Below are 21,543 nucleotides of genomic sequence, written 5' to 3'. Positions count from 1 at the left end.
TTTCATGACAGGGATCAAGATGAACACAAAGCACTGGTTGTTCCATCAAAAAAAAAAAAAAAAACACATATATACAAAGAAAAATACACATTGAAGAACCACTGAAGGAGACTACATCAAGTTCACTTCCCCCCTTCCACTTTTCTTTTTTTATAATTATTTTGTTCCCTTTTTCAATGCATATACAGCATAGACGGTATTGATGGCAACAAGGTCTATAAAGGTTTTAAAAATCGACTATCACCCCATTACCCTTATTTTTAAACCGCTAATTTAGCTGGAATAACCCAGTACATTTAAATACTGCAAGACGTGACTTTCCAACAAACATAATTTGAAAAACAGTAAAATCAAACTAATAAATATTTAAATAAAGATATCACTAAATTAATTGTTGATATAGTCACTGTTTTGCTCAGTATTAAAGGAAATTAAAGCATTTACAGAAAAGAAACTTGTCCCGCTTTCAGTTGCTGTATAAATAAGACACAAATAATGCAATTTCTGGATAAACATTGCAGTTATTTGTGCAAACTAACTTGTAGTGGTTTCAGCAGCCTATATGGTCAAGAATTAAAACGAGCCCTTTAGAACAGAACTGTTGATGTCCAGCTACTAGTTCTCACATCACATTATTACGGCATCTTTAAAAAGAAAAAAAAACCCAGTGGCACAGTAAATAGACAGAAACAAAGTGATTGACTGGTTTCAGTAAACTATAAAGAGAAATGATAAAATTACAAAATATATTTAAACATGTACAAAATACATATCACGTCAGTGTATGAAGAGCAAGTGTGACAAAGGTCAGTTTTGCATTTTTAACCCCCAAAAACAGAGCTGAACTTAAAGCACATCACTGAGTGTTCAAGTTTTCCTTTAGTGCAGTGCTCAAGGTCATTTATGTTTTATCTGGCAAGGATGGAAAATGTTTAGCTCCAGTGAGTAGCACCAACAATGGCCTGGCAGCACTGAAAAAAACAAAAAAAAAAAACATGCTCCCAGCACAATTTCAGCTGAGAGCAAGACCAGCCTACAGAGGAATGAGTTAATTTCCACACTGCTCAAATGTTGTATGTTTTACAAACCGTAAAGCTTGTGAAATGTAACTCAACACAGGAGAATGTCACAAATGTGAACGCCAGGTTGGTTGATTTTAGAAAGGCCTCCGTGTGGCTGAAACAATGACATCTTTGAATCACTCAAGTTTTGGAGACATGAAACAGCAGCACAGTGTGACAGGACAAGGCAGCATCTGTGTCATCTGACAGGTCCAGGTCAGTTGGCCGTGCCTAGTGCAAAATGCCAGTTGATCATCTGATTCGTACGTGGGTCTTTGGGACATGTGCTAGACTATGTTGGCCAGTTCTGTTGAGTCTGTTTCTGAATCTGCCTCACTGTCCCTGCAAAAAAAAAAAAAAAACACCTTCAGCTGCAGTTATACTTAAGCCATATATAAACATAAGTAAAGCATTTAGTTTGCCTGATTTCAATCAACACCCTTACCTCTGTTCCTGCAGCAGTTTGCGGTTGCCTTGCCTTCTCTCCTCATTTATTGGATAAAAGGATAATATGATTAGGCCGATAATTATCAATGCTATGGGGGCGGCGGACACCAGCAGTTTTAAGGTTAAATCCACTTCCTTTGGTTGAGAGCAGCCTCTACTGATGTAACCTGCAAAACTTGGAAAAAAAGGAAAAAAAAAAAAAAGACTAAATTATAAAACATTACAGAAATACTTCACATGCATCATAGGGCATTAATGTTCTAGATTACCACAATAAACAATAACAATAAATTGTTGAAGAAAGCCAAGGTATGAAAGTTATTTCCACCATTTCCCTGATCAACAGCCAACACTGTGGTAAAGTTAATCATGTGACACAGCCCCCACCACATACACCACAGCCTTACTGCAGCTAATTAAATGAAAGCAAATGGAAATCCTTTGATGTGGAATTTAGGTGCTGGGAGATTCGCCTTGAACTCATTTAAACGTTTCTTTGCTGTATTGGGAAAAAGTAATGAAAGCTCTACAAAACATTTAGAATACAGGTTTTATGTGTGTGTGTGCGTGTGTGTGTGTGTGTGTGTGTGTGTGTGTGTGTTCATGTGAGTACTTACTCTAAACTAAGAGTGGAGATGCCCAGGGAGACTCCAGACGCAAACTTGGTGAAGAAGACGTAGAAGGAATAAAAGAGAGCTTCGTGGCCTGTGGACTCTGGGTTCTGAACTTGGAAATCGTCAACAACATCGGGGAGCATAGACCTGAGAGTGAAGATAAGAGTCAGAATTAGTTTTACACACTGGATGATGAAGAGTTAAATGTAGGGCAGCAGGGATCTCACCAGGGCAGCAGGAACGCGGCGGCCACTGCGACCCCAGCAGCAAAGGAGACAACATAGGTGACAATCAGGTTACTCTTCAGACATACCACCGTGATCAGAAATGGTACCACTGCCTGGAAAGAAGAAGCACATTAGCACGTCACTAAAGCATTGCTCCCAAAACAAGCCTCTTAAAGGCCGTCAAGCCAATTTCTCCCAATTCACAGAGTAACACTTCTTTCCTGTCAATCAATCAGATTCATACAACTTAAAAGTGGCGTTTGGGCATGACTTACCAAGGTGCCAGTATAAACTGCTGTCTTTTTCCCAAAGCAGGTCAGAAACCACTGCCAGAAAGGGATGGCCAGAGTAGCAGAAAGCTGAGAAGGGAAAAAACAAGTGTTTGTAACCAGGCGTTTTGTTTTCAAAACTGAAGTCATTCCTACAAAATCTCTGGACCACTACTGACTTTTACAGGTTTCCTTGACTATGGTTAAGCAACAAGGAATGGCCTTCTGTGAGACATTAAATTACTTTCAAAGCAGCATGACATGAAGTGCATTCTCAACATGTATGATGATGTTTTTCTTATGCAGAAACACATTTGACCTCTCATATGCACCCAACACTACAGCGAAGGTGGAAGACGATCCAGCTTCTACGGCTCTTCCTAAAACAAATTTGAGCTCAATGTGACTCAGAATTCCAGGGGAATCATCCTATGACTCTACAGGAGGGCAGACGCCTCACTCGGACCAGTTTGGCCCCTGTGTTTGAATAAGGTAAATATAACACCAAGCTCCAGAGCAGCAGTATTTTTCCACCTTTTCCTATGGATATGTATGAAACACTAGGCTGAGAGATAAAAGAACCCTGCATACCTTCTGCCTCATTCTATCTCTTCATGCAGTCATTTGTTAAAATAACATTAGCGTGTGCTTACAATGTTTATGTGGTTTCTCATTCAGTAACCTTTGATTTTCATTTGTATCCTATTGGAATAAAGAATTTCTGTTCTCATTTTGTGTTTCATTTGCAGTATGCGTGCACTTGAACTGTATCTTCAAAATCACCACTGGCTTTGCACTGACACAACCCACTGCCCATTCACCACCATCAAAAACCAAATATTACCAGTTAATGCACCTTTATATTTGTAACACACCTGATAAAACACATAACTGATCCAAGGAGTTCCTACCAAATTAAACTAAAGAACACAACATGTTTTTTGTGACAGCATCAAGGCTGGAGTACAACACTTTCTACAAGGTGCCTCACCTTAGCAAAAAGCATTTCAAGCTCTTTTTGTTTGTTGTTACTTGATGAACTCTCCACTGCTTCGTTACATTTCATCCTTTACCATTTCCATCCAGTAAAAAACAACCAACTGGAATTACAAGTACTTATATAATGCCTGTTAGTTTGATTTGGTTGATGTATCTTTGTTCTAATACGATCTGAGCTTCTCAGCTCAGATGAGGTAATTTTTTATCAAATTACTGAAGATGAGGATTAGCATCACTTATTGCTGATTATATGCAACTTAACAGGGAGCTGTTTCTCTGAGAGCTCACAGCTGAAGCCAGTAAAAGGTCATTTCACTTAACAAATGTACTTAAAGAAAGGTCACTCTCTTAGCCCCTTAATTCTTTCCATAAAGTAAAGATCAAAGCTTGAAGTATTTCAACCTCTTTGACCTCGGCTTCGTCGCGATGTGCACTTCTCCTGTGTGTAGTACAGACGGCACATCTGTCGTCAAGATCTGAAGGCTGGGTGATTCTTTGAGTTCTCAACAGAGCTTTATATAAAAGGAGAGGTCAGAGTCACATGAAAGGAGAAACTAATGTGGCTCCTTCACTGTCTGTGGGAATGGGACAGCATTCAGGCAGGACAGTCATGAGGGCACATATCAAGGAAATGGACAGCCAGGAGACACAGTTGTCTAACCAAGTACAGGGCAGCTTTGTAACTTTAGACAATTTATGTGCTCATCCTGGGTGGGAAGCATTGGTCTGCACTCTGGTGTTGATGGCTTAACTTATTCCACACAAAGGGGCTGTCCGTGCATTCAGACTGGGTCACTGCTGTAGAAATAACGCATGTATCTGTGTGTCCGAAAATGCCACCTGTCTGTCTATCTGTCTGAGTGTGTGCTCTCACCATGATGACCAGCAGAATGTTCTGGAAGTCATTTCTGAAGCCCAGTGTCGAGCTGCAGAACAGAGCGAAGTTTCCCTCTAGGAGCTGCAGAACGAAGCAGACAAAACAACAACCAGTTTAAACTCAGGAATACACAGACCTGTGAGACCAAATACAAATGCATCATGTACTAAATAAGTGCTTGTGTCTGTACACACCATGAAGCCCAGTGAGGTAAAGAGGAAGACCATCACCAGTTTGGCATACGGTCCGTGCCCCATCACCAGCCTAATGCCCTGGAAAAAACCCATGGGCTCTGACCTGGGACGACAAGACTCTGGAAGAGGGAAATACAAGAAACAATGAACAAAGATGCACAATTTTATCCACTTGACCTTATTTCTACATTTTTTAATCCTACTACCATGATTTTTCTCCTTTTCTTTTTTTTTTTTTACATGAGCAACCAACTTTACTAGGCTTTACTTGACAGTTTTTTTTTTTAATCCCTGTGCTGGTCACAAGGCTTCTAATTTAAACAAGGCCTGTGTTTTCTATCAGCCCACAGCCACACCTTTGCACACAGCTAAAACTGTGTGTCCCTACTGAACTCCAGAAGAAATTTCAATAACCACTCTGTCCTATGAAAGCCATGTGTTTATCTGGATGCAATCAGGTTTTGAGTAAATGAGGTCTTTTGGGGAGGAGGTTCTTTGCACAAAGGCAGACTTAGAATCTGAAAAAAAGAATTGTTTCTGATTTCTAACTTTGAGTTTTTTCCCCACTTATTTTGATTTAAAGTTTAAACAATGAAAAACTGTGAAAATCAGCAAATTTGATAAATTAAAGTGTTACCTTTTTGCTCACGGACACCCAAGAAAAGAACAAGAGCACAGAGAATATACATCAAGCAGATCACACCAGAGGCAATCATGTAGGCTTTTCTCTGTGTATGAAGAAGAAAAGAAGAGTCAGTTAGCTAGAACAATTTGTATCCCGAATTTTACTTGTTACTGGTACATGGAGTTTGAACACTAAGCTGTTATCAGCGTTTACACTCAAACATATAATGTAAATAAATTGGTTTACCGTGTGTTCCAGGGAAATGACAGGCTCTGAGTCATTGAGTCCGATAGAGTTTAGGGAGTTGGTCATGTTCGCCACAATGTCACCAGGGCCTGGGAGGCAGGGTGCATTGGCCATGCCAACTATTTGCCCCTGGATAGCTGTGCCAAGCACAGTGCCCAGAACCTCCACGGTCATCCCTCATTGGAAAAAAAACATGGGACACACTTAGCTGCTGAGTAGGTGGCTCAGTCTTTTATGTGACAAGGTTCATTTAGAGAAGAATAATTTCACACACTGATTTTCATACTCACTGTATGCAGTGGCCGAGTCTCGCTCTTTCTGCTCTGAGCTGATAAACATGGTGAGGGCAGAGTATGGCACATGGAAGCACTGGAGGAAGAATCACAAGATGAGAAAAATAAATACAGCACTCTTCAAGTTAAAACAATTTAACGCATTTTTTTGATATTTTAAAAAATATGTTTGTGTTGTGGCAGAAAGATACATGAGTAGATTAATACCATTCACATGTCTGTATCATTAATATAACTGTTTAGCTCAGCATAACACAAACTGGAGGACAGCAGGGTGAAACAGCTAGCCTAGGTAACAAAGTCCACTTACCAGTACCACTAAAACTTAACTAATTAACGCATTTAACACCTTTGTTTAAGCCACACAATAAATCAGCAGATACAAGGTACTAGTACTGACGTGGCTATTGTTGCCTTTGGACAGAGCTAGATGAACTATTCTCCCGTTTCCAGTCTATGCTAAGGTACCCTTACCTCCTGGTGTAAATTCATGTTTATTTTAAACTATCTTGAAATTAAAGTATTTCCTGACATAATGTAAAGTATATTTTGAAAAGATTTCTTCATGGTGTGATGATTAAGATCTAAAAATAAATTTAAAAAAAATTTCCATGACCCTGTATTGCACATATAGGACAAGTGAGTAACCATTAGGAATGGGATGGGGGTATATACTTACAGTTTGAAGGGTCTGGAAGAGGCAGTAGAAGAAAAGGTACCAGACCACTTTGCAATCCTCAAAGGGAGGAACGTACCATATGAGGAAGTAGGAAAGCACAGCGAGAGGGGTTGACAGCAGGATCCTACATACAGGAGAAGCCAGAGAGGGGAGAAAGAGGGGAGAGGAACAGGAAAACAGAACAACAGCATGAAAACACTTTGTTAACCATTAAATGCTAAATGGACTTACATTTAAATAGCACTTTTCTATGCCACACAATCACTCAAACACCAATGGAACAGCCACCGGGAACAATTTGGAGTTCAGTGTCTTGCCCAAGGACACTTTGAAACAAGGACTAGAGAAGCCAGGGATCAAATCACAGACCCTTTGGTTCATGGATGACCCGCTCGTCCTTACTTGTACCATTAATAGTGTTTATGAAGAGAAGGGCCACTCACTACATAATATCTTGTGGCTTATATTCATTTTGTGCCAACTTTCCTTTGTTAGAGTTTCACTTGAGTGATGTGTTTTCATACACAGTAATCCAGGTGTTTTCACACGTGACATGACATGACATGACATGACATGACATGACATGACAGGTATGTCTGGATCTGAGGAAGGTTGGTAAACAAAAATAAGCCTGATAGCGTATATTCCTGTACACATGGTGTACAGATTTCACTACACGTACGCAACTGTAAGAAGAACATTTTCAAATGCTCATAGGAAGAACACACATATTTAGATTTGCACAACATTGTACTTACCTTACCTAACATCACTTGTGTTCAGACTATGACGTGATTTTATGAGTAATTTCCACAAGAGTCCAATTTCTTTAGTCATTTCCTGTCCTCTATTTGCCTCACTATCATCACATTACCTCTGCATGGAGATATGAGATTGGGAGTCAGTCCACACCTCTGACGTGCAGGAAAAAGAGGGCCCAGGACAGCCTGCTAGGTTCTACAGGAAATGTTTTTTACATCAGATGAGTCCTTAACAGACAGAACATGAAACCATAACAATATACTATAAGCAACAGCATGCCACTGTTGTTAATGAATTGGCACTGCCATATATCCAGAGGATCATGGGCAAGACTGGATCCCTGATATTTTTTAGCTAAACTTTCAAGTCTCATCTTTAACAGTGTAAGCTATTCCTACAAAATTTGCAAGGCTAAACTAAGACTTGCACTGCGCTCTGATGCAGTCGGCCATATAAGCAGTGGTCTAACCCCCTGCCGCCCAATCAGGGGGTTTGAATGTCCTCTGACCAGGGAGGGGTGATTTTCTCAGCCAGTCACTTCAGCAAGTGACAGTTTGTGGTCTAGCACCTGTTAACAGTGACAGCCTGTATTACTGGTTGACCGTGATATGTAAACTCATTCTTTGGGCAGCCATCAGTGGGTTGGGTTGGTGAACAGATGTAATAAAGCTCTAAGTTCACGCTGTTCTGAGGTGATGTTTTGCAAAAGCATAAGTGGCACAGTGAATAAATGACCCTTTATGTGGAATTTATGTGAAAAAAAAAAAAAAAAAAAAAAATCACCCCATTAGACAACCCAGATCCCAATCTTCAGCAGATGGACTCAACTTGAAATTGTTTCTGTCCAAAGGGTCAAATGGAAATGCATTTTTACAGAATTGCAGGAATGCTGCAGCCCATCGCTTGTGACTTTTTCAATAACTCTCGAGCAACAGTGACTCTCTATCGGCCCATGCTCCACAACTTGAACTACAGTAACCCCTGGATTCCTGAGTGACACTTTAAAATTTGTAAGCCGAGATGCTATTGGCCAAGGCTAGTGGTGTGTTGTGGGTTGGACCAATGAGACGCTGGTCTGACGCTACTCTACCCTCCCCCTCTCTCCTCCCTCTTCCTTCCTCCTCCTACACACCTCAGTCTGCAGCTAACAGCATAATGTGACTAGACATTCTTGTAGCGCTTCCATCCTCTGATAACCAACACCCAAAGATGCTCATGTGCTGCAAAAGCCATAATTGTTAACTGCTTTTCCTAATAGTACATTCCTGTTTGCCATTTGTAAATTTCACAGCACGAATGAATACGCTGGCATATATTTGCACAAGCTGCTGGTTTATAATTTCATTACTGAAGAAGTACATTTCTGGCCTTTCCCAGGAAATGCGAACCAACAGCTGCACAGGATGGTAGTTCCTTTGTACTCTAAATTAATAATGCAGGTGTTCTTGGCATGGGCACACCCAGGGGAACATTAACACAGGAAACTGAGGTGGAGACCACTGGGATGGATTCATCTCCCAGTTGTGTTCCTTCTTACACATGGCACATGCATTTAAAAAGCAACTAGGGAGATTATTTTTTTTTAATCAAGCAAGTAAGTTAATAAATAGGCCAGTGTAAAGCTCAGCCATGCATGTCCCTGTGGCATTCAGTATAAAGCTGCCTAGACCTTGTTTGGTCCTTCTTTTTGGGTTTTCCTCCACTGGCCCACTTCTGGGCTGACAACCATATGAGTTAGGCCTTTTGCATTTTCAGAGCTACTAAATGACAGTAGCTCTGAAAACATGTTAAGTGTTGACAATAGACTAGAGACCAACAGTCAACATCTCACATGAACACCCTAACCCTGCACTTCTCTTATATAGCCATGCAAATTATACCCCTCATATATGGACCTGCACATTTCTGGTCTGGACAGAAGTGATAATCCCATATATATAAAGCGTATAAATTGCTTTGAGATTAAGGGGTAGGGATGTGGGGGAGGGAATATAACAACTAAAAAGAAAGGGGCGAGTAACCTTTCCATGAAAAAGTGCTGAGGCGTCAAAAACCTCCCACCCCCTCAGCAGCGCAGCCACACACAAAGACATGAGCCAGTGTTTTAACAATAATCTTGCTCCAGGGTATGCTGTTCTTTACAGTAGGATCTCTCAGAGAGAGAGGCTAAAGTGCACCTCTCAAACTAACCAAACTGAAAAGGAGTAGTTGTAGTTTTTTTTTTTTTTTTTTCAATGTTCAAGCTGATGAAGATGAGCCCTCTATTAAAACAAAGAGATTCTAGTATTCAAATCGTATCACTGGAGACACTCCACGCTGAGCTCTGAATCACCAAGGATGACAGAAGCCCCACATTAAACATTTCCAAACACAGTCAAAAATAACAAACATGCTAAAATAGTAGGCTTTTATCAACAAGGTAAATATTTGTCAGGTATTGAAGTTACCAGAAGAGGGTGTTCCAGAGAAGATTATTCAGATCTACTGAACAAACATATACCCGGTAGTTGTCTCAAAAAAAATTAGTCGGTATCAGACTACAGCTTACTGGCTCCTGCTTGGGGTTATACCTACCAGGGCAGCATGCGTCCAAAACGTGTCCATGGGCTGCGGGAGACCAGGAAGCCCACTGTGGGATCCGTTACAGCGTCCCACGCTCGGCCCCCAAACAAGATAATGGAGGCATAGAAAGGATCCAACTGTGAAAGCAGAAGTTGTGAAGATTAGAGCAACTATCACAGCAAAAAGGACATAACTGAACACAGTGGGTGATAAAAAATTTGGCACTATAAAAAATGATTACTGCTCATCCAGTTATGAGCACACCATTCACACTCAGGTGACTAAAGTGATGAGAAAGCCAACAAACTATAAAGCCAGTGGTTGTATAGTTAAACTGTTAAGCTGGGGTATGATGCAGTCAGCAGGGTAGTTTTAAAATATGACAATACAGTGAGTCCTCTTCAGTCAAATAGTGAAGCTGTCATATATCTGCATTGTCTAAAGCAGACAAGCCCGACTGGCAACCAGGCGGGCTGAAAGCTCAACTCTGGACTGTACAGTCTGCACCATGCTGTGTCACCCAATAGTCTCTTAATCTACTGCCTTGGTAACTGGACAAAGCTAAACCCTGGGAAGCTGTTGACTTACATGCTATTTTGGCCTTAACCATCAGATTTGTGTCAGAACCTATTAAAACATGCCCCCCCACCATTGTGCTACCATCGCCCACCAGAGCCCAGCATTTTTCAGAACAAGCCTCTGTAAGCCTTTGATACAGTGGTCCCCCATGCCAGTCAGTAATGGAAACAAGAGGGAAACTTTTTTCCACCTCTTCCTTTTCCAGGACAATCAAAACCTTTGTTGGAGAGCTTTAGCGCTCACATTGTTCTTTATGTACTCTTATGAAGAGGCGCTTTAAGGACACACAAAAGACCATGCACATTTCCTTTCCCTCAAGCTTATAAATACCACCTCACATACTGTGGCAGAACAACAGAGTGTATGAAGGACAGTAGTGGATGCAGAGTATGTTCCCTTTAGCAGCACGACGGACAGCAGGGTGTCTTTATTTCGGTGTATATAATAAAGTTTTTCTCATCTCATCATGGAGTTTCACCACCTCATCCAACTCACCTGAGCTACATCCAGTAAATAAATCTGCAGAAAAAAGCCCAGAGCACATCCGGTGATCTGGTAGGGTGCTCCACCGATGGCATAGCATATCTTGTTGCACACTGACAACCTGTTCCCATGCTCAAGCTGGGGATAAACATGGACAGAGAACAGAAAGGAGTTAATCAAAGAAAACTCAAATACATTAACCCTAACAGTGAAACCAAGATAATGAATTTTAACATAAGTTTAGACATAACAGATAGATCTATGTACTGTAACAATGAACACTGAGTGTTACCATATGTGTGTGTGTGTGTGTTTGCAGCTGCCCATAAACCTTTAGGCATGCAGAGCTCAGCCAGTGTAATTGTAGGAGGGGTCAAATGTGCAGAATCAGCGACAGCAGTTTAATACTAACATGACTAACACTGACATGCATCCAGTTATATTCTCCTGGCCTATAAACAGACAACTTTCTCAAATTCTCAACCTGTCATTTCTTCAATCTTCAGCAGCACTCAGCCATCAAAGACAATGTTTTTTGTGCCTCAGAAGAATCGTGGCTTGAACTCTTAGTCACTAGAGTCATATGAGCCGCGGAGTATACAGCTGGCACAAAACTATCATGTAGTGCATTTGGCACAAGTGAGGGACAGCCATTGAGATACAAGAAATGCTTGATTATCTAATGAGTTGCTGACTCTTTTTCTCCACTGTACATGTTGTAATTCCCCCAGCAGACAGACTCTTAACTCCTCTTGTAAATAGCAACACACATCTCTGTCGATTAGTGCCAGAGCATAACAACACCATGGCGTCACACACTCCAAAAGCCAGGGTGACGGTACTTTGGCAGCAGCCTGAACTGGCACAAAGGCTGGCTGCCAGTTTGACTAATGCTCTGTCCACTGTTTGCCAGACAGGGATGAGAGCGCACCCCCCTCCCTGACCAATCAAAAAGGTTGCGTTTGGTGCTGCCTAATTCTTTTCAGATTGTCAAAGAACTTACACTGCACGAGGAAAAGGAAGACAGAAAATAAAACCTGTTTCCAAATAGTATCATATTATTTAAAAAAAAAAAAAACAAAACTTAATCTGCAGGTAAATCTCCGTGTTCCTCATGCATAACATCACTGTGGCTGTGATAGAATAAACCAGTCTCCGTATTGTTGACACACCCAACCAAGGCTTTGTTTAGGTGACAAAATGTTCTCTGGCTAAAATAAGAAACCAGCACCTTCAAAAATACAGAAGTTTTAGTGACATAGGACAATAGTTGCTTAGAGCCACTGGGTTACCTGGTGAACAAAGTCACATGTCCATGATAGTGAACGCTGGGTCTGGATAAAATCTGATCCTGTCATGTGATTTACACCTGCCCTTCAAACTAAACAGCAACCAAGTGGTCACCAAAGAACCATCTACCTGACAAAGGCCCATGATCAGACACACACACAAAATATATTATAACATATTCTTCTGCACACTATATTATTATATGCAAGACTATGGTTTTTGTATACCATTAATACACCAGTCACAGCAGAGGAGGCATGTTGATGTCTCTGGGACAAGATAAAATGCCTCACTGTTGGTATATTTAAGCTTTGTAAACCTGATATGAAACAAAGTCTTATTGCTACTTCAAAGGCACAAGCTATACATCTGTTATCAGTGCCACTTTGTTAGTTATTTGTTACCACTGTAAGCTGATAATATGCAGAGGGACAGAACAGGTGGGTTTTTCAAATACTTAAAGTGGCTGGACGTGAGGTGTAATGTTAGATATGGTACACTCTGTGAATAGTCGACTCCAGGAAAAGGAAACTTTGGTAGGTTTTGGATGAGATTTATGGAAATGATCCTCTGCAGTTCCTTCTGGATTTGACACGTCGCCTTGTTTTGGTGCTTCCCGCTGCATTCAGAACTATCGGAAATATGGACGTTAACTGTCACAAATGCAATGGCAATCCCAAAATAAGCAGGGCTGGCTGAGTTTTAGGATGCAAGATCCCACGACAAAAGCAAACCCTAAGCACTGATATCTTATATACCGTTTTATAACAACTATGTCAACGCATTTAAATGCTGATCCAAAATGTCCACTCTTTATTTATGCAAATCATTGTGTTACACTACTTAACAGGAAAATGAGGGACAGGTATGCTGCGTTTAGACGTCAGTATATACACCCCACCGAGTGACTGAACGGGTGTGTCTCATACGGCTGCTGTGGGTGGGCCTCGGGGCAGCCTTTGAACGTAGCATTAAAACACGAGCTGGCCTCTGAATGCCTCACAGTGCTGTGAAATGAGAGATGCAGCCTTCACTGTGCTCTGTGCAGCACCCTAACCATACCGCTACGGTGGTTTCTACAGACTGACTTGCATTTCCAGTGCGACTGCAAATTTACATGTGCTTAATTCATTTCCCAGGTGAAACTAGAGCCGCCACTCTCCAGATATGAAACGGGAGCTTTGAATTTACGCTAAAAATAAGCCAACATAACCTTTATATGTTAAAGCCCCTTAAAAAGGGCGTGCAGCACACCCGGACCGGTATAATGACATGACTGAGCCCCTTCTGTTATTAGCAGTTGTCTGAACATGGGACACTGTCATCAGGTATTTAGCCATTTACTCTCTTTAGACACTACGGAGGCTCCGAGGCTCAGTTCCTGAGTTGAAATATGTCCAGGAGCAACGCGCCGCGCTTTTTTCTGAAATGAATCACCCCTAAAAAAAAAAACGTCAAATCGCCTCCATTCAGAATAAAAACCAGCGTCTCCCCTCGTCCTTGTGTTGAAATGAGCCACTGTAAATGGGTTTTGAATGAATGAATGAATGAACTCACTTTCCTGGCGAGCTTGATGCCGTCCGGACTGGGTTTATTCAATAAACTGGTGTTGGAGGATTGTTCGCCTCCTTCTCCTTTCGCCATGGCAGAGCTCTGGGCACCGCGACTTTACCTCAGGTAGAAAAATAGAAACGCCAAACGGGTCTTCAGCTGAGCTGAGCAGGATCTCGGTGTCGTCGTGATCCACAGGCTGTTTGAAAGCCGAGAAGACGCGGTGGCAGCAGGATGGATGTAGTAATTTTTAGACCTCCCCCTTCATCGTACTATTCACCCGATGTTTGGCCCGCCCCTAGTGAGGCGGGTCTCAACCGGACCGGATCCGTCCACGTATCTTCCACCATCAGTCTGCGGCTTTACCAACAAGTTCTACAAGTAAACAAGAGGAACAACAAACAGAGTAATGCAAAAAGGAAAAACAGATTTAACTCTTTGCCCTAGTGATCATGAAACTAGAAACTTATCAGTTTTAGTTGTGGGAGTGTCCATGGGATATGATTAATAAATAGCCTCAGGTCAAAATATAAATTTATAGCCAAGAGTAGTTCAGTTTCATTTTCAACCTCCTGCCCAACCCTGCAGTTTTGGACAGGCCCACTGGATCTGTGAAAGGTCTCCTTTCTGGCCCTCCAACATAATCCTGAAGACTTTCCATATTTAGCCATTATGGCAGGAGTTAAAATAAGTGTCTATTTGGGATCCTCTGGTGTAACCTACCCCAGTTTGAATGATTCATCAATTTAGGATTTTTATGTTTTTAGCTAATTTCTTTAAATCATTTAGGTTTTAAAGGGCTTCAGTAAAAACCTGCCATATTTAACTTTTAATTGGCTGATAAATGTTAGTATGTGTACTAAATATATTACCTGTATTCACCCAAGGTCACATATAGGCCCACCAGATACAATAGCAAAAACAAGGTAGTACTGAATTCAACCTCAGAGAAATGTTAAACCATTGGTCATTACTGCAGTACAGTAAGCTCACTGTTTAGTATGCACAGCAGAAAATACTTGCAGATGTTCTGAATGGAACTTTTACATGTAAATTTCTTTTAAGGAAATGAAATACAGGGAACCTGATACTTACACAAATATCTTACTTATACAAAAAAGTTTTTTTAGGCAGATCTGTTCCTCCACAGTGCACAGTGTGTGCTCGCATGTGTTTGTGTGTGTTTGTGTGCTATCTCTGGTCAGTCCTGCTGCATTTCAACCTTGACCTTCAAGTCCTCATACTGCTGCCAGCTCAAAATCACAGACCTTCTCTGTACTGACCATCAATAAAGACGTGCAGGGTGAGCGTTTTAACACATATTAATATGGATGCACATATACTGTGGCTGCTCAATGAAAGCATACACGAGATTCATCATGTGTGGTAGAACAAGCAACAACCTTTGCCAGAGGGGTCTCTCACACTCTCTAATTCAAGTCTTTATTTACAAAACGTCTCCTGCTCTGGCAAGAGGCTGTGCAGGTATATGCTCCCATTTTAGCTGAGCACACATACCATGAAGCCTTCTTTATACGTATGTAGTATACACACACCACCGCTAGTGTGAATACTCATCTGTGTGTATACTAGGAACTTCGGGATTGTGGGAGCTGTATAGATATTTGCAGTGTGGCCGTTGAAACATATAGTCTCCACTCTCACCCACAATTTAACGCATGTCACACAAGTATGAGTGCACCCACACCTGCCACCTCCCCTAAGTCAAATATCATTTACAATGCCACTTCAACCACCTGAACCTATTTGTTTACACTAAGCCAACACACAAACACACACACACCCACAGACACACACACACACTCTTCAACTAGGGGCTCTCCCAACTGCATTATTAAAATTATGATAGTTGAATCCTGACATTGCCAACTGTACATTGAAGTTCAGGTCATACGCATACGTGGCGTGAATTTGTAATGGTGCCGATTAAATCAATGTGTGTCAACATGCTGCAGATTAGATAAGATGCTGTGTTGGTAAATTCTAGTGAATGGGCTGGGCCTGGGTTATACAAATATTTGATCGATATCAAAACGTTGTCCAGATACTTTGGTCACTCATCACTGTTTTGGATTTCTCCACACTCAGCTGACATCTGTCAGCTAACCTTTGAGCTGATTTCAGCAGCATTAGGGACCTTAATGTAATACCTCTGGAGCAAAGAGTCACTGTCACAAAGTGTCCATGCATGTTGAAATATTATTGTCAGCCAATAAGAATATCATATGTCTTTAATGTTAATTTCCCACATCATATGGGGTATGTTTGGTCGAAATATTTAGACCCAAAGGTTGAAATGAAATTTCCAGGTGGAAAATAGGCAGGCAGCACAATAAAATAATAAAAACTCATAGAGTCACTGATATTTTGCATAGTCAGACAAGACTTAGAAGATGTAACTATATAATGTTTTTCCTCTTAGAAATGAAAAGTTAAACTCATTTGCAATGAAACAATTCTATACATTCAGGCATTTAGTGGCTGCAACCACACTTGATCAGTAGAACCAGCATGTTGTGGTGGCTATTTCTTGCACTGTGGATTCATATTTTTGCAAAGTTTCTTGATTTTTGAGGTCTTCTCTATTTGTGCAACAGTTACACCATATTTTAGCACATATCTGGACCTCAGAGTTGCTGCCCATATTTTACAGATCGCTCACTATTTTCAGGTGAAAAGTTTACATCAGCTGGTTGGACATCTTAGCTGGGGACATCTTGTTGCTTGTAAGAAAACACCCCAGTGTACTATTGTTCACTACTGTGTAGAAAATGAATGCACTGTTCTTACCAAAGTGGTTGAACACTTTTCCTGACTGACTGGAAACCAAACTCGCTTGCATTTTAGTGCAACAAGACAAAGCCCAAACATTGCACTGTGAGACCAAACCCTAGTCAAAGGTACTTTCACATGGATCACGTTACTTGTCCCATTTCTTTTAGCTTAGCTGCTGTAAAAGTACCCCCAGTGGCTAAAAGTACATCCCCAAAGCAGTGGCTCTGACCCAGTGGCTCTGACCCAGTGTGTAATTTAAAAGTGACATTTACTTGCCTTAAATGATGCTTTTAAATTGCCCTGTGGTGCTTTGTCTCTTGGAAAATAAGAGCAGGGACACAGTCACACTGGAAAAAGCTTGATCTAGGCATGGGCACAACAAACACAAGCCATTTGGCATTGGTTGTGTATGCATGTGACAGTGACAGTGAGCGTACTCTAAGCCTTCAATGCCGTTGGTGTTAAAATCACACTGCTTATTGACATGGACATCATAGTGGCACTTGTGATAGCAGTACTGTGTACTGTAGATATATTTATTGTGTATGTGTGCATATATATATATACGTGTCAGTAGAGCCTTACAGCTGTGTGTATTTGTTGGCAAACACAGAGTGTGTAAAAGTCTGACAGAGCGATGTAATGTAGTGAATGCAGAGGCTGTCCAACACGTTGACCTTTGTCTGCGTCAGCCATGCACAATGCTACAGGTGGGCTGGAAACAGCAGCGAGGGCGCTGACAGAAATGTAAAACTGGGTGAGGGGAGTTGTAGGGAAAAGGTGAGCTGTCAAGGGTTTTGGTTCCTGAACTTCAGGTATTTTCACTTGAAGTTGGTTCCAGATCCATTAACTATTAAGCTTTTTTTTTTTTTTTTTTTTGCTTTCTGGTTCTTTTTCTGTCATATATGTTTGAATCATTGTCCAATATTTATGATCTCTGTGAGCCAAAAATGTTTCTGTCTGATTTTATGTAAAGGTTGATAAATAAAATGGTGCCTTGAAACGGGGGTTGCCACCATGCCGTACAATACATCATCAACCTGTAATTAGAAACTGAAATTCCTGCACCGTATTGAACCAATATGGGATACACAGCCTTACAGAGAATGACTTCAGTACAAGTGTATGTAAGAGAAATATTACAGGTTAACTTATTAAGACAGGATGATTTGTAGGCTATAGGACAGACGGAAACCCTCCTCTCCCTGGACTGGCCTGTCTGTCATGTGCCACTCCCAGGTCTTGGTCCCAAGCCTTTACTTCATATTTCTTTTTCTTTCTCTGTCTCGCTCTCTCTCTCACACACACACACACACACACACACACACACACACACACACACACACACACACACACACACACACACACACACACACACACACACACACACACACACACAGGTTGGTTGTCCCTTATTTCCATCTTTGCAAGTTTGAATGTCTAATTCAAACCCACTGGTTTTTCAATAATATTCAGCCCAGTTTTCATTAACACTGCATTTATTGAATAGGGGTTATGGTTAAGGGGCTATTCACCTCTAAGCTGTAAAATGTGACTTCCATAATTTCTATGGACCCATGCTAGTTTTACATGGCAGTTCATACTTAACAAACCTTCACACCACAGAGAGCTGGCAAGTTTCTTCTCTGATTGTTACTCGAGCTGTTGTAACTTGCATCAACAACTGCTTCCTTTCACATGCCTTCACACAGTGTTGATGCAACACCAGCAAACTGACACTATTCTTAAACTGATCGCAGGACAACAGCATAGCAAGGATTTTGCGCATTGCTGCTATTTAACCAAAAAAACTGTACATTATCAATATGAAAATAATTGATATGTATTATGTCATCAAACACTATGTCATGTTTTCTTTTCCCAGTTCTATTATAAATATATTGCACTACCTTGATTGCACCTCATCTGTACTGGTCGGTGCTGCACTGTCCTTAATTGTGGCCTTGTTTGTACATTGTCTGATATGTAGATATCTAGATATGTATAGTCTGGAATCTTGTTTTAGTGTCTTTATGAGGCACCATAGATTCTTGAGGAGCATTGTGTTGCCTCACTATGTACTGTGTTTACTGCGTGTCACTGATTGGACAAAAAAAAAAACTCAACTTCACATGACTTGACTTGATGTAGTGATCAAGATATTCTTCTGTTTGATCTCAGGGAATGCATACAGATGTCTGGTATTTTTCCACTGAAAGTCCAAGTACTGTAACTGGCTAAAGGAAAGAATAACTGCTCATAAAATTTGCTAATGAACAGTGAAGATCGTCTCCCTCATTATGTGTATACATTTTCAACAGGAGGCAAAGGCACCTGTATGCTGTTACACAGTGATTCTGTGTTGGTTAAAGCTCAGGGCTTTCTCTTCAACTGTCTTATAGTTTACTTTGTGGCAACACAGAAAGCTCTGCACTGAAGTAGAAATTTCCATACCTAATGATCATTAAACAAGCAACTGTATGAGCAGCAGTCACATCACAAACAATTTAAGACTTTTCCTATGTTCACATCAAAAAGTTAGCAGTCCTTCCAACCAGCGAGTCCTTCTCTCCATGGTAAATAATTAATGTGTGTGTGTCTATGAGATTAAGGATGGAAAGACAGTCATTTGTGCTCTCTCTATCTGTCTCTCTCTCTCTGTCTCTCTCTCTATCTGTCTCTCTCTCTCTGTCTCTCTCTCTCTGTCCTCTTAAACTGAGCCTGGTTCTGCTGGAGGTTTCTTCTGTTAAAAGAAGTCTCCAAGTGCTCATGAGGGATTTGTTGTGTTTGTAACTATGTAAAATGCCTTGAAATGATTTTTATTGTGATTTGGTGCTATATAAATAAATTAGTTTGAATTAAAAGTCATGAGTTGCAAGTTAGCCATGCTTTTCCTGCTGTGACATGTCAAAATATCTGCCATCAACAAAGCACTATGTTTTCCTCTCCCATTTTAATAATTTTCTGTCTAGATATATCAGGGTACTCTCTGTGAAGAAGGGCCTGACCGTCGTTATTTTTAATCATTTTTAAACAAGATTTTAAAATGTACAGGATTTTACAGTAGCTCTAATAGCGTGTCTGCAAAAGACATTTTCAGCCTAAATTCCTTAAGACAGATACAGTACTGTATTTACTTGAATAGATGTAATTTTTAGGAAAAGGCAGTCAAATGTAGACCAGATGACATCTCATTAATTTTTAACTATAAATGACTACAGCCACTAAACACTGTATTTTTAGTAAAGACCAGTTTTGAAAGTTGCTGTAATGAAACCCACAATAATGAAGGTGTAAAAATGCCACAGTGTTTCACACCTTTCTGTGTTTTGGTCAACATGTAGACAGGACAATTTAAGAAAAAGTGAGTTCAAAATAATTCCCACAATACACTGAAAACCTCTAACTACAGACACAACAACCCACAAAAATGCAAACACACCAAAACATATGGTGAGGTGATTGATTCAAAGTCCATGTTTCTTGTCAGTGTGGCTCAGAGTGACAGGACATTGAACCTCACTATTATCAGAACTTGTTGGCACTGGGACATCCAGCCCACACTGGGGATGGGACTGTGTTTAGTCTGTGTAAGCTCTGAGATGACATCGTGTTAGAAAGACTTACATAAAGCACAGCTACTGACATACACACATTGGTCGGCTCACATAGTACTCCATTTCCCAGAAATCCTGTCATGGTAATTAACTGTACTTGTGTTTCTTGGAGCCTTTTAGGAGTGGTGAATAAGGAGAATAAAGGATATAGAATAAAGGATTTTGCTGTAGAGTCAAAGGGTTAAGAAAAATAACAACTCTCTGAGTCAGATCACACTCCTAAGATCACAATGTTATGAAAGACTATAGAGCAATAATTTTAAAAAAATCACACTGAGCAATATCTATAACACAAGATGTATTTTCAATATCAACAACACTGCATGTTTGTGGACGACATGTTGAAGAGATATGCAGATGGAGATATCTGAGATCCTCCAGGGATCTTCAGGCACATCTGAGGGAGGAGAACGAGAACAGGAGATCTGTGAGAAAGAAAAGATAGTGACGCACACCGACAAAACTAACTCACCTCATGAACACCAAATGGCCTAAAGTGTTTTGGAAGTGAACAGCAGCAGAAAGCCATGTATGATCGCAATACATGTAAATTCCAATACATTCCTGGTTACTGCACCCCACCTTTTTGATTTCAACACAAACCTTCAAGTATTTCAGGTTATAGGACAAAGCAGAACTGCAATAAAGTTTCATCAGTATTGTAATAGAAAAGTTTATACTGTTTAAGGATTAATAACTTTTATTTGTTGGCTTGTGTTAGTTACTGTATTAAGATTCCTATTCACTTTGGTTGTCAGTTTTTCAAAGAGCCCAGTGTCACGATCAAAAACATTGCCTGTAAAACATGACGTGAGAGTTTAAAGGAATAAGTCTGGATTTAAAACACAGGTACACATGAAGTCAAAGAAAGTCCTCACTTCAGTGACTGCCTGAAATGGAAGACAGGTATAACCAGTAGGTTATCAACTTCCCTGGTGATGCAGTGTCATCCAACAAGTTTTAAGGCATTTCACCAAATCCAGGCAAGCAGCTTTTATCCTGCTGCTTTGGTCTTTGTTGATTCATGCATAAATGTCAGTGTGGCATCCACATGCTCTAATTATAACTGATTCACTATGTCTGACAGATGAGTTGGTATGATTTGGGCCATGCACTCTGCCTTTTTCTCCACACATTTCTCTTTGCATCTTTTCTCACAGAGGGTGACTTTAGTTTCTTTCATCTATTGAACTTGTATTGCTGTCCAAATACTTGCATATATTCAATACACAATGCAGTCTAATAGAAACTGCTGTAAAACATACTGATGTGAAAATGACCATCACTACCACACATTCAAGCACTTGTAAGCCCAAGTCCAGCTGTGTGCTAAATTTCATCTTGCTTTCTTCTTATTATCACTTTTCACATA

General features: G+C 40.6%; 1 protein-coding gene across 1 annotated transcript; it reads right to left on the bottom strand.

Moving 5' to 3' along the window:
• Positions 1-183: 183 nt before the first annotated feature.
• Positions 184-14,015, bottom strand: mfsd2ab (MFSD2 lysolipid transporter A, lysophospholipid b). The gene is made up of 14 exons (XM_026300434.1): positions 13,765-14,015; positions 10,930-11,055; positions 9,868-9,992; positions 6,532-6,655; positions 5,850-5,928; positions 5,560-5,735; positions 5,326-5,416; positions 4,689-4,807; positions 4,492-4,575; positions 2,625-2,708; positions 2,350-2,462; positions 2,126-2,269; positions 1,507-1,683; positions 184-1,403 (listed from the first exon to the last, which is right to left on the bottom strand). Exons 1-14 carry the CDS (start codon positions 13,849-13,851, stop codon positions 1,349-1,351), a joined length of 1,584 nt encoding a protein of 527 aa, XP_026156219.1. The 5' UTR covers positions 13,852-14,015; the 3' UTR covers positions 184-1,348.
• Positions 14,016-21,543: the final 7,528 nt, after the last annotated feature.

The sequence above is a fragment of the Mastacembelus armatus genome, chromosome 11 (genome assembly GCF_900324485.2).
Source record: "Mastacembelus armatus chromosome 11, fMasArm1.2, whole genome shotgun sequence".
In the NCBI taxonomy this organism is placed as follows: domain Eukaryota; kingdom Metazoa; phylum Chordata; class Actinopteri; order Synbranchiformes; family Mastacembelidae; genus Mastacembelus; species Mastacembelus armatus.
This window is presented reverse-complemented; position numbering and strand designations above follow the sequence as displayed.